This window comes from Nerophis lumbriciformis, linkage group LG33 (genome assembly GCF_033978685.3).
Source record: "Nerophis lumbriciformis linkage group LG33, RoL_Nlum_v2.1, whole genome shotgun sequence".
Classification (NCBI taxonomy): Eukaryota; Metazoa; Chordata; class Actinopteri; order Syngnathiformes; family Syngnathidae; genus Nerophis; species Nerophis lumbriciformis.
This window is the reverse complement of record NC_084580.2, coordinates 20,092,501-20,104,906: the sequence shown is the minus strand read 5'-3', so window position 1 is coordinate 20,104,906 and position 12,406 is coordinate 20,092,501. Positions and strand designations below refer to the sequence as shown.

At 38.9% G+C, this 12,406-nt stretch overlaps 1 protein-coding gene across 1 annotated transcript in view; it reads left to right on the top strand.

Moving 5' to 3' along the window:
- Positions 1-12,406, top strand: part of cpdp (CPD photolyase) — a 75,939-nt gene that overhangs the window by 57,841 nt on the left and 5,692 nt on the right. The window contains exons 7-8 of the mRNA XM_061928700.1: positions 1,044-1,196; positions 9,439-9,560. Of these exons, the coding sequence (XP_061784684.1) occupies positions 1,044-1,196; positions 9,439-9,560 (275 nt within the window). The remainder of the gene's footprint in view (positions 1-1,043; positions 1,197-9,438; positions 9,561-12,406) is intronic.

Genomic DNA, 12,406 nt, shown 5'->3' with positions numbered 1-12,406 from the left:
TCAACTTTGCGCCGATAACAATCCGGATGGTTCTTTTCCCCTTTGGTCCGGAGGACACGACGTCCACAGTTTCCAAAAACAATTTGAAATGTGGACTCGTCAGACCACAGAACACTTTTCCACTTTGTATCAGTCCATCTTCGATGAGCTCAGGCCCAGCGAAGCCGACGGCGTTTCTGGGTGTTGTTGATAAACAGTTTTTGCCTTGCATAGGAGAGTTTTAACTTGCACTTACAGATGTAGCGACCAACTGTAGTTACTGACAGTGGGTTTCTGAAATGTTCCTGAGCCCATGTGGTGATATCCTTTACACACTGACGTCGCTTGCTGATGCAATACAGCCTGAGGGATCGAAGGTCACGGGCTTAGCTGCTTACGTGCAGTGATTTCTCCAGATTCTCTGAACCCTTTGATGATATTACGGACCGTAGATGTTGAAGTCCCTAAATTCCTTGCAATAGCTGGTTGAGAAAGGTTTTTCTTAAACTGTTCAACAATTTGCTCACGCATTTGTTGACAAAGTGGTGACCCTCGCCCCATCCTTGTTTGGGAATGACTGAGCATTTCATGGAATCTACTTTTATACCCAATCATGGCACCCACCTGTTCCCAATTTGCCTGCTCACCTGTGGGATGTTCCAAATAAGTGTTTGATGAGCATTCCTCAACTTTATCAGTATTTATTGCCACCTTTCCCAACTTCTTTGTCACGTGTTGCTGGCATCAAATTCTAAAATTAATGATTATTTGCAAAAAAAAAAATGTTTATCAGTTTGAACATCAAATATGTTGTCTTTGTAGCATATTCAATTGAATATGGGTTGAAAAGGATTTGCAAATCATTGTATTCCGTTTATATTTACATCTAACACAATTTCCCAACTCATATGGAAACGGGGTTTGTATATTTATATTGAGTGTAATTTCTAATATTTGAACTTTGCTGTGTAGCACTTTGTGGCTTTTGTCTGTGAAAGGTGCTGTATGAATAAATGTCGCTTACCTACTAACTTACTTACTAAACTTGTCAACCTTCACACCAGGACACCTGTCTGCCCAGCGTGTGGCGCTGCAAGTCAAAAAGTGTGGGAAGAACGCCAGTGAGTCAGTTGCACCCTTCATCGAGGAGTTGGTGGTGCGCAGAGAGCTCACCGACAACTTCTGCTTCTACAACAAGAAATACGACAGCATAGAGGGTGAGTTGAAATGTTTGCCAAATTTAGGAGTCTGTGCTGCTTTGCACCACATAAGTAAAGGTGATCGCTCAAAAAGGTTCATTATATCTTCTTATTGCAGTGTTTTTCAACCAGTGTGCCGTGGCACACTAGGGTGCAGTGAGATACATTCTGGTGTGCCGTGGGAGATGATCTAATTTAACCTATTTGGGTTAAAAATATTTTTTGCAAAGCAGTAATTATAATCCGCAAATAATGTGCCGTTGTTGAGTGTCTGTACTGTCTGGAGATCGGCAGACTTACCACTTTATACTCTTCCATATCAGTAGGTGGCAGCAGGTAGCTAATTGCTTTGTAGATGTCGGAAACAGCGGGAGGCAGTGTACAGGTAAAAAGGTATCTAATGCTTAAACCAAAAATAAACAAAAGGTGAGTGCCCCTAAGAAAAGGCATTGAAGCTTAGGGAAGGCAATGCAGAACAAAACTAAAACTGAACTGGCTACAAAGTAAACAAAAACAGAATGCTGGACGACAGCAAAGACTTACCGTATTTTCCGCACCATAAGGCGCCCTGGGTTATAAGCCGCGCCTTCAATGAACGGCATATTTCAAAACTTTGTCCACCAATAAGCCGCCCCGTGTTGTAAGCCGCATCTAACTGCGCTAAAGGAATGTCAAAAAAACAGTCAGATAGGTCAGTCAAACTTTAATAATATATTAAAAACCAGCGTTCTAACAACTCTGTTCACTCCCAAAATGTACGCAAATGTGCAATCACAAACATACGTATATCAACATGGACAGAGCTGCGTGAAAAAAGCCACCCGGCCTCTTCGCGTAAACTTAAACTTACCTTAACCACTCGCTCATCTTTTCTTCATCCATCCCTTCGAGTTAGCTTTTATGATGACGCCGGCTGGAAAGGTCTCTTTTGGCAAGGTCTTCCTTTTGAATATCACCATGGGTGGAAGTTTCTGGCCATTAGCATGGCAAGCTAGAACCACAGTGAAGGATGACTTCTCATTCCCTGTGGTGCGAATATTCACCGTACGTGCTCCCGTTGTATCCACAGTGCGGTTCACAGGAATATCAGTTGCTGTGAAATAGTAATCCGTGTGCGGATGGAGAGATTGCGTCTTTTCATGAACCGGATCCCGGTTGCTTAGTAGGAGCCATTTTGTGGTCTTTACAGATGTAAACACACAAAGGAAATGAAACGTACGGTATATCCGCGCGCTTTTTCTTCTTCTACGCGGGCGGGTGGTTGCTTACAGTAGAAGAAGAAGCGCTTCCTGTTCTATGGGGGCGGGTGCTTACCTTGGCGGTTGCTTGCGTAGAAGAAGAAGCGCTTCCTGTTCTACCGGGAAAAAAGATGGCGGCTGTTTACCGAAGTTGCGAGACCGAAACTTTATGAAAATGAATCTTAATATTTATCCATATATAAAGCGCACCGGGTTATAAGGCGCACTGTCAGCTTTTGAGAAAATGTGTGGTTTTTAGGTGCGCCTTATAGTGCGGAAAATCCGGTACTGTGAAGCAGAGACAGCGTCCACAATGTACATCCGAACATGACGTGACAATCAACAATGTCCCCACAAAGAAGGATTAAAAACCACTGAAATATTCTTCATTGCTAAAACAAAGCAGGTGTGGGGAATAGCAATCAAAGGAAGACATGAAACTGCTACAGGAAAATATCAAATAAAGAGAAAAAGCCACCAAAATAGGAGCGCAAGACAAGAACTAAAACACTACACACAGGAAAACAGCAAAAAACTAAAAACAAGTCACGGCGTGATGTGACAGGTGGTGACAGTACACCTACTTTGAGACAAGAGTTATAGTGAAGCAAGGTTGGTTATGGTGTAAAGTCATATCCAACAATTGCGACAACGACTTTTTATTGACAATATCGGCTGCTGAATTTAGTTCTTTTTAATGATTTCTGCTGGTGGTGTGCCTCCGCATTTTTTCAATGAAAAAAATGTGCCTTGGCTCAAAAAAGGTTGAAAAACACTGTCTTATTGGATATACTTTTCAGTAGAGATGTCCGATGATATGCTTTAAAATGTAATATCGGAAATTATCGGTATCGTTTTTTGTATTATCGGTATCGTTTATTTTATTTTATTTTTATTTATTTATTTAAATTAAATCAACCTAAAAAACACAAGATACACTTACAATTAGTGCACCAACCCAAAAAACCTCCCTCCCTCATTTACACTCATTCACACAAAAGGTTTGTGTGGAAGACCCTTGCTTCCGGGTGAGTTCTCAGGACCATTCCAGGGAAGACATTGTCGTGAGATGGTTTAGACTTCTTTATTTTTCGGGAACAGAGTCTTTGGCGTGATTTTCAGCAGCTGCCTTTTCTTACGTGAGCACACGAATGGTTTCCTTCCGTCCGCCGTCTGCTTTTCAGCAGCACGCCGCCGTCGTTCGCCGTCTACTTTTCAGCAGCACGTCGCCGTCGTTCGCGTTGTGGCAGAGGATGGTTTCCTCCCGTCCGCCGTCTGCTTTTCAGCAGCACGTCGCCGTCGTTTGCGTGGTGGCAGAGGATGGTTTCCTCCCGTCCGCCGTCTGCTTTTCAGCAGCACGTCGCCGTCGTTTGCGTGGTGGCAGAGGATGGTTTCCTCCCGTCCGCCGTCTGCTTTTCAGCAGCACGTCGCCGTCGTTCGCGTGGTAGCAGAGGATGGTTTCCTCCCGTCCGCCGTCCGCTTTTCAGCAGCACGTCGCCGTCGTTCGCGTGGTAGCAGAGGATGGTTTCCTCCCGTCCGCCGTCCGCTTTTCAGCAGCACGTCGCCGTCGTTCGCGTGGTAGCAGAGGATGGTTTCCTCCCGTCCGCCGTCTGCTTTTCAGCAGCACGTCGCCGTCGTTCGCGTGGTGGCAGAGGATGGTTTCCTCCCGTCCGCCGTCTGCTTTTCAGCAGCACGTCGCCGTCGTTCGCGTGGTGGCAGAGGATGGTTTCCTCCCGTCCGCCGTCTGCTTTTCAGCAGCACGTTGCCGTCATTCGCCGTCTGCTTTTCAGCAGCACGTCGCCTTTGGCGTGCTTTTCAGCAGCTGCCTTTTCTCCGTCTCGCTCTCACGGTGTACTGTGCTCCGCGTCTTGCCTCTGGTTCTCCACCTCTCCTCCTGTCTCTCTCGGCGTTCACCCTTTTATACACAGACAGATTATCTGATTGTGCCCAGCTGCCCGACCCACGCACCCTGTAGTCCATTTGGACGCGGGTCCACAGGCCACGCCCCCTCGCCGCCATCTTGGAGCGGGCCCCGGTGTCGAACCGCCGGCCCCGCCTCTCCACAGTTTGTTTCTTTCTGTTATTAATATTCTGGTTCCTACATTATATATCAATATATATCAATACAGTCTGCAAGGGATACAGTCCGTAAGCACACATGATTGTGCGCGCTGCTGGTCCACTAATAGTACTAACCTTTAACAGTTAATTTTACTCATTTTCATTAATTACTAGTTTCTATGTAACTGTTTTTATATTGTTTTACTTTCTTTTTTATTCAAGAAAATGTTTTTAATTTATTTATCTTATTTTTTTATTTTTATTTTTTTTTAAAAGGACCTTATCTTCACCATACCTGGTTGTCCAAATTAGACATAATAATGTGTTAATTCCACGACTGTATATATCTGTAATTAACAGTTGGATAATATCGGAATATCGGATATCGGCAAAAAAGCCATTATCGGAGATCCCTACTTTTCAGTTATCAAGTCAGACAAAAGCCCTAAACAGTACCGTGTCAATACTTGATCTTTGGAGTTTGCTTTTCCGGGATGCAACGGAAAGTTGGCACGGGCGAGACGGGAACCAAGGTACATGATTTATTTATTAAAAAAAGATCAAACAAAAAGCGCGCACAATGGCGGAGAATAAGCTATGAAACCAAAAGACTATAGCAAAAAAGTACAAATGAAAAGCACGCACAGTGGCGGAAACTATGAACAATTAAACAAAACATTAACTGTGGCTTGAGAAACAAAAACTTACTTGGCATGGAACCGGCATGAAAAAGGAGCAGTAAGGATCATAAGGGTGTGCAGAAGCATATATGGGGTGCGAGGTCGTCAGGGCGAACAACAGAAAATGAATGAACTTAAATACTATGGACATGATTAGTGAAAGCAGGTGCGTGACTAAAAACGTGAAACAGGTGCGTGACGTGACAGGTGAAAACTAATGGTTGCTATGGTGACAAGAGTGCACAATGAGTCCAAACGTGGAACAGGTGCGTGACGTGACAGGTGAAACTAATGGTTGCTATGGTGACAAAACAAAACAAAAGTGCACAAAAAGTCCAAAATTTAAACCGAACATTACTAAAACAAAACATGATCACACAGACATGACATACCGTAATTTTTACGGACCATAAAACGATGAACGGGTCTATTTTCATACACAAGGCGCACCGGATTATAAGGCGAATTAAAGGGGTCATATTAAGAATTTTTTCTACATTTAAAACACTTCCTTGTGGTCTACATCAGTGGTTCTCAAATGGGGGTACTTGAAGGTATGCCAAGGGGTACGTGAGATTTTTTTTAAATATTCTAAAAATAGCAACAATTCAAAAATCCTTTATAAATATGAATAAAATCCTATCTTTTTTTCCAAATAGTTCAAGAAAGACCACTACAAATGAGCAATATTTTGCACTGTTATACAATTTAATAAATCAGAAACTGATGACATAGTGCTGTATTTTACTTCTGTATCTCTTTTTTTCAACCAAAAATGCTTTGCTCTGATTAGGGGGTACTTGAATTAAAAAAAAATTCACAGGGGGTACATCACTGAAAAAAGTTTGAGAACCACTGGTCTACATAACATGTAATGGTGGTTATTTGGTCAAAATGTTGCATAGATTATGTTTTACAGACCATCTTCAAGCTGCTTTCTTCAGGTTGCACCATTTTATGGGCGGTCTTATTTAAGTGCTTTCGCTTTAACCGGTAGTTTTTAGCGATTCCATAGCAAGTCTATTCTATAAGTACGTTCACACCGACATCCAAAACTGTGCAAGCTTACGCCAAAATGCATGAACCTTATGATTCGAAGCTTTGGCGTTGTTTAACATGAGTATCCAAGTCAAAGTCAGAAAAAAACAGAAACTCACTCTAGGTCTCCTTTTAGTTTAGTTTAGTCTTTATTTGAAGGGACAATGCACAGAAACATTTAAGCTCAAAGACAGATGTGTTCTGTACCAGATTATAGCTAAATAGCTCATTTCCATCTACAGTCCCTGGCTACCTAAATTAAAGGGATACAAAAATCATGCAATAAAATCATACTATAGCATGTGATCAAATTAAAAAAAGTCATAAAATGCCCTTTCATTGACACATACTTAATATACAATACAACTAGAGATGTCCGATAATATCGGGCTGCCGATATTATCGGCCGATAAATGCTTTAAAATGTAATATCGGAAATTATCGGTATCGTAAAATTATTCCCGGGCGCGGCGCCGCCTCTGCTGCCCACTGCTCCCCTCACCTCCCAGGGGGTGATCAAGGGATGGGTCAAATGCAGAGGACAAATTTCACCACACCTATTGTGTGTGTGACAATCATTGGTACTTTAACTTAACTTTAACTTTACACATACAAACTGTAGCACACAAAAAAGCACATTTAATTAAAAAAACCTTATTATGGTCTTACCTTTACTTATAAGTGCGGGAACAGTGGTGTTCGTGTTGGAGGAGTTGTGAATGAATGAAATATGAAATCCGTGCTGCAGTCTGCAGGTGTACCTAATGTTGTGTCCCTGCAGTCCGGCGCGAGCATTGTTGTTTTTGCACTTTTTGGCTTCTTGTTAAGTGACTTTTTTTGGGTGGATTCGGTCTTGCGCGTGGAGGGTTTGGGTGTGGGCTTTGGTTGGTGTGGCGCTCCCGTCGGGGAGGGGGGCATTCTGCGGCGGGGGTGCATTAACCGGCACCAGGAGGCGGGATTACTGCGAGCCTCACACAGTGCGTCTTCGCAGCAGTTTTATGATTGCTCAGCACAAGAAATACGTTACACACATACAGTTGTTGACAAAATACACTGTACATTATATACCTCAGCTAACTAAACTATGGAAATGTATAATATAATTCATATAGCAATACGGTCTCACTGCACAGCAGACCAGCAGTTAGCCGAGTCATTGCGCAATCCATGTTGAGGCACAACCGAGTGACGTGCCTCAACTGGCTGCTGATCACCGCACCGTCTCTTCTCAGTATTTGAACGGCAAATGTGAAAATTCAGCGATTTTGAATAAAAATAATCTGAAACTGGTGAAGTTAAATGGAAAATAACTTTATAGTATAATCACTGAATACATATAACAATTTAATTAATTTTTTTTCTTTTTACATTTTTTTTCTTTCCATGATGGCAGGTGAGGCCATCAGTGACCGCACGTCACTGATATATGTGTGTGTGTGTGTGTGTGTGTGTGTGTGTGTGTGTGTGTGTGTGTGTGTGTGTGTGTGTGTGTGTGTGTGTGTGTGTGTGTGTGTGTGTGTGTGTGTGTGTGTGTGTGTGTGTGTGTGTGTGTGTGTGCGTGTGTGTGTATATATGTGTGTGTGTGTGTGATATAGTGTTATCCATCCATCCATTTTCTACCGCTTATTCCCTTCAGCTACAATCGGCAAGTCGCCATATATATACATTTATATATATATATATATATCTATATGTGTGATATACTGGCATATATGTATATGTATATATATATATATGTGTGGGAAAAAAAATCACAAGACTATTTCATCTCTACAGGCCTGTTTCATGAGGGGGTTCCCTCAATCATCAGGAGATTTTAATGGGAGCATTCACATACCATGGTTTATATAGGGCACAGAGTGGGTGGGTACAGGCTGGCGTAGGGGCGTGGTGATTGGCTCATGTGTTACCTAGGAGGTGTTTCCGTCTGTGGCGGCATGCTGTTACAATTTCGCTGCGCTTGTTGAGGGATGACAGGTCTGGACGGTAAATAATAAACAGTTTCTCTTTCAAGCATAGGTTGCATCTTTTATTACCACTATTGTAAGGTGTGCTGGATGCAAGAATTTGCACCCCCCGTTGCTTACAAACATCAGTTGTCTACCAATCTAAGGTAATACGCAAGGACATTAACACATCCGACACATATGTAGGATTAACCGAGGGGGAATTCAAAACCAGATGGAACAACCACAAGGCTTCTTTCAGGAACCAAAACTTGCGAAATACCACAGAACTCAGCAAACACATTTGGGACCTCAAAGACAATAATGTTGAATATTCAATAACATGGCAAATTCTTGCATCCAGCACACCTTACAATAGTGGTAATAAAAGATGCAACCTATGCTTGAAAGAGAAACTGTTTATTATTTACCTGTCACCCCTCAACAAGCGCAGCGAAATTGTAACAGCATGCCGCCATAGACGGAAACACCTCCTAGGTAACACATGAGCCAATCACCACGCCCCTACACCAGCCTGTACCCACCCACTCTGTGCCCTATATAAACCATGGTATGCGAATGCTCCCATTAAAATCTCCTGATGATTGAGGGTACCCCCCCTCATGAAACAGGCCTGTAGAGATGAAATAGTCTTGTGATTTTTTTTCCCACACATACATATATATATATATATATATATATATATATATATATATATATATATATATATATATATATATGCAGTATATATATATATATATATATATATATATATATATATATATATATATATATATATAGACACCTTTTTTTTTCTCTAAATTTGACCCCCCGTGTCAAAATAATTGCTCAGGCCTGGTATAAATGGAATAGGATAGGTGCTTAATTGTCATTGTATTTACAAAACAACACAACTTTGTTGCGCAATTCTATACAGCAGCATCTTGGTTTAGGCAAGTTTGCAGTTATATGGCAATGGATAGATGAATAAACCGTTAAATATCAGTGCATAAATAAACGGTTAAGTGGAAGAGAATAGATGAAGAGTTCAGTTGCAGTGGATGAGTAGTTCTACTGGACTGAAAAAGTGAACAGTTCAGTGCAGTTCATAAGTAAGCAGTGCTGGGGGATTGAGTAAAATAAAGGTCAAAGCAGCCAATTAACATATGGTATTAAATTAATATTTTCATACTAATATTTCATACCCTTTATCTTCCTTTTCATCCGTCGCTTTGACATTTTGGACCTTGTACATCAGAACATATTCATCTTGTTTTGTATGCCGCGTGTTTCCCAGGCGCGTACGAGTGGGCTCAAAAGACCTTGAAAGATCACGCCAAAGATGAGAGGCCCTATCTGTACAGCCGAAGTCAGCTGGAGAACGCCAAGACCCACGATAAGCTGTGGAATGCAGCTCAGGTACAACACTAACCCTCAGCAAGATTTATCCAAGCAGTAGAGTGGAAAAACAAGTTGACTTTATGTGCTGAATTGTGTTTCATTGTATCCTTTAAACCAGGGGTGCTCATTACGTCGATCGCGAGCTACCGGTCGATCTCGGAGGGTGTGTCAGTCGATCGCCAGCCAGGCATTAAAAAAATAGTCGTAAAAATGAGCGATCATAAATCTTCACTATGACGTCACTTTCGTCACTTGATTGACATTCACGGCACCCGAGGGTCTTCTGAGATGACGCTAAAAAATTACCGACAGGAAGGCGAGAAACACTTTATTTCAACAGACTCTGGCGCCGTACCTGTCGTCAAAACTCCAAAGACCGACTGCACAGTTGCACAATAAAAGCTCTGCTTCATCCTGCCTGCGCTAACAAAATAAGAGTCTCAGAAAGCTGGCGTGCACAAGCTAGCAAGCTACGGAGTTTGCCGACAATGTATTTCTTGTAAAGTGTATACAAAGGAGTACGGAAGCTGGACAAATAAGATGGCAAAAACCAACCACTTTCATGTGGTATTGGACAGAAAGGAGGACTTTTTTTCTCCTCCATTCGAAAATGCGGACGTTATCAGCACCACTGTCTGATTCCAATCAATGCAAGTCATCAGAATCAGGTAATACACCAACTTATATTCTTGTCTTCATGAAAGAAAGGAATCTATATGTGTTAAACATGCTTGTATTATCTTTAAACACTTTTAACTTATTAACAATATTAACTACCGTATTTTTCGGAGTATAAGTCGCACCGGAGTATAAGTCGCACCTGCCGAAAATGCATAATAAAGAAGGAAAAAAACATATAAATCGCACTGGAGCCAGGCCAAACTATGAAAAAAACTGCGACTTATAGTCCGAAAAATATGGTATATGTGTTAAACATGCTTGTATTATCTTTAAACACCTTTAACTTATTAACAATATTAACTATATGTGTTAAACATGCTTGTATTATCTTGAAACACCTTTAACTTATTACCAATATTAACTATAAGTGTTAAACATGCTTGTATTATCTTTAAAATCCTTTAACTTATTAACAATATTAACTATATGTGTTAAACATGCTTGTATTATCTTTAAACACCTTTAACTTACTAACAATATTAACTATATGTGTTAAACATGCTTGTATTATCATTAAACACCTTTAACGTGTTAACAATATTAACTATATGTGTTAAACATGCTTGTATTTTCATTAAACACCTTTAATTTATTAACAATATTAACTATATGTGTTAAACATGCTTGTATTATCTTTAACCACCTTTATGTTGTTAACAATATTAACTATATGTGTTAAACATGCTTGTATTATCTTTAAACACCTTTAACTTGTTAACAATATTAACTATATGTGTTAAACATGCTTGTATTATCTTTAACCACCTTTAAGTTGTTAACAATATTAACATTATGTGTTAAACATGCTTGTATTATCTTTAAACACCTTTATGTTGTTAACAATATTAACTATATGTGTTAAACATGCTTGCATTATCTTTAAACACCTTTAACGTATTAACAATATTAACTATATGTGTTAAACATGCTTGTATTTTCATTAAACACCTTTAATTTATTAACAATATTAACTATATGTGTTAAACATGCTTGTATTATCTTTAACCACCTTTAAGTTGTTAACAATATTAACATTATGTGTTAAACATGCTTGTATTATCTTTAACCACCTTTAAGTTGTTAACAATATTAACATTATGTGTTAAACATGCTTGTATTATCTTTAAACACCTTTATGTTGTTAACAATATTAACTATATGTGTTAAACATGCTTTTATTATCATTAAACACCTTTAACTTGTTAACAATATAACTATATGTATTAAACATACTTGTATTTTCATTAAACACCTTTAATTTATTAACAATATTAACTATATGTGTTAAACATGCTTGTATTATCATTAAACACCTTTAATTTATTAACAATATTAACTATATGTGTTAAACATGCTTGCATTATCTTTAAACACCTTTAACGTATTAACAATATTAACTATATGTGTTAAACATGCTTGTATTTTCATTAAACACCTTTAATTTATTAACAATATTAACTATATGTGTTAAACATGCTTGTATTATCTTTAACCACCTTTATGTTGTTAACAATATTAACTATATGTGTTAAACATGCTTGTATTATCTTTAAACACCTTTATGTTGTTAACAATATTAACTATATGTGTTAAACATGCTTGTATTATCTTTAACCACCTTTAAGTTGTTAACAATATCAACATTATGTGTTAAACATGCTTGTATTATCTTTAAACACCTTTATGTTGTTAACAATATTAACTATATGTGTTAAACATGCTTGCATTATCTTTAAACACCTTTAACGTATTAACAATATTAACTATGTGTTAAACATGCTTGTGTTTTCATTAAACACCGTTAATTTATTAACAATATTAACTATATGTGTTAAACATGCTTGTATTATCTTTAACCACCTTTATGTTGTTAACAATATTAACTATATGTGTTAAACATGCTTGTATTATCTTTAAACACCTTTAACTTCTTAACAATATTAACTATGTGTTAAACATGCTTGTATTATCTTTAAACACCTTTAACTTCTTAACAATATTAACTATATGTGTTAAACATGCTTTTATTATCATTAAACACCTTTAACTTGTTAACAATATAACTATATGTATTAAACATACTTGTATTTTCATTAAACACCTTTAATTTATTAACAATATTAACTATATGTGTTAAACATGCTTGTATTATCATTAAACACCTTTAATTTATTAACAATATT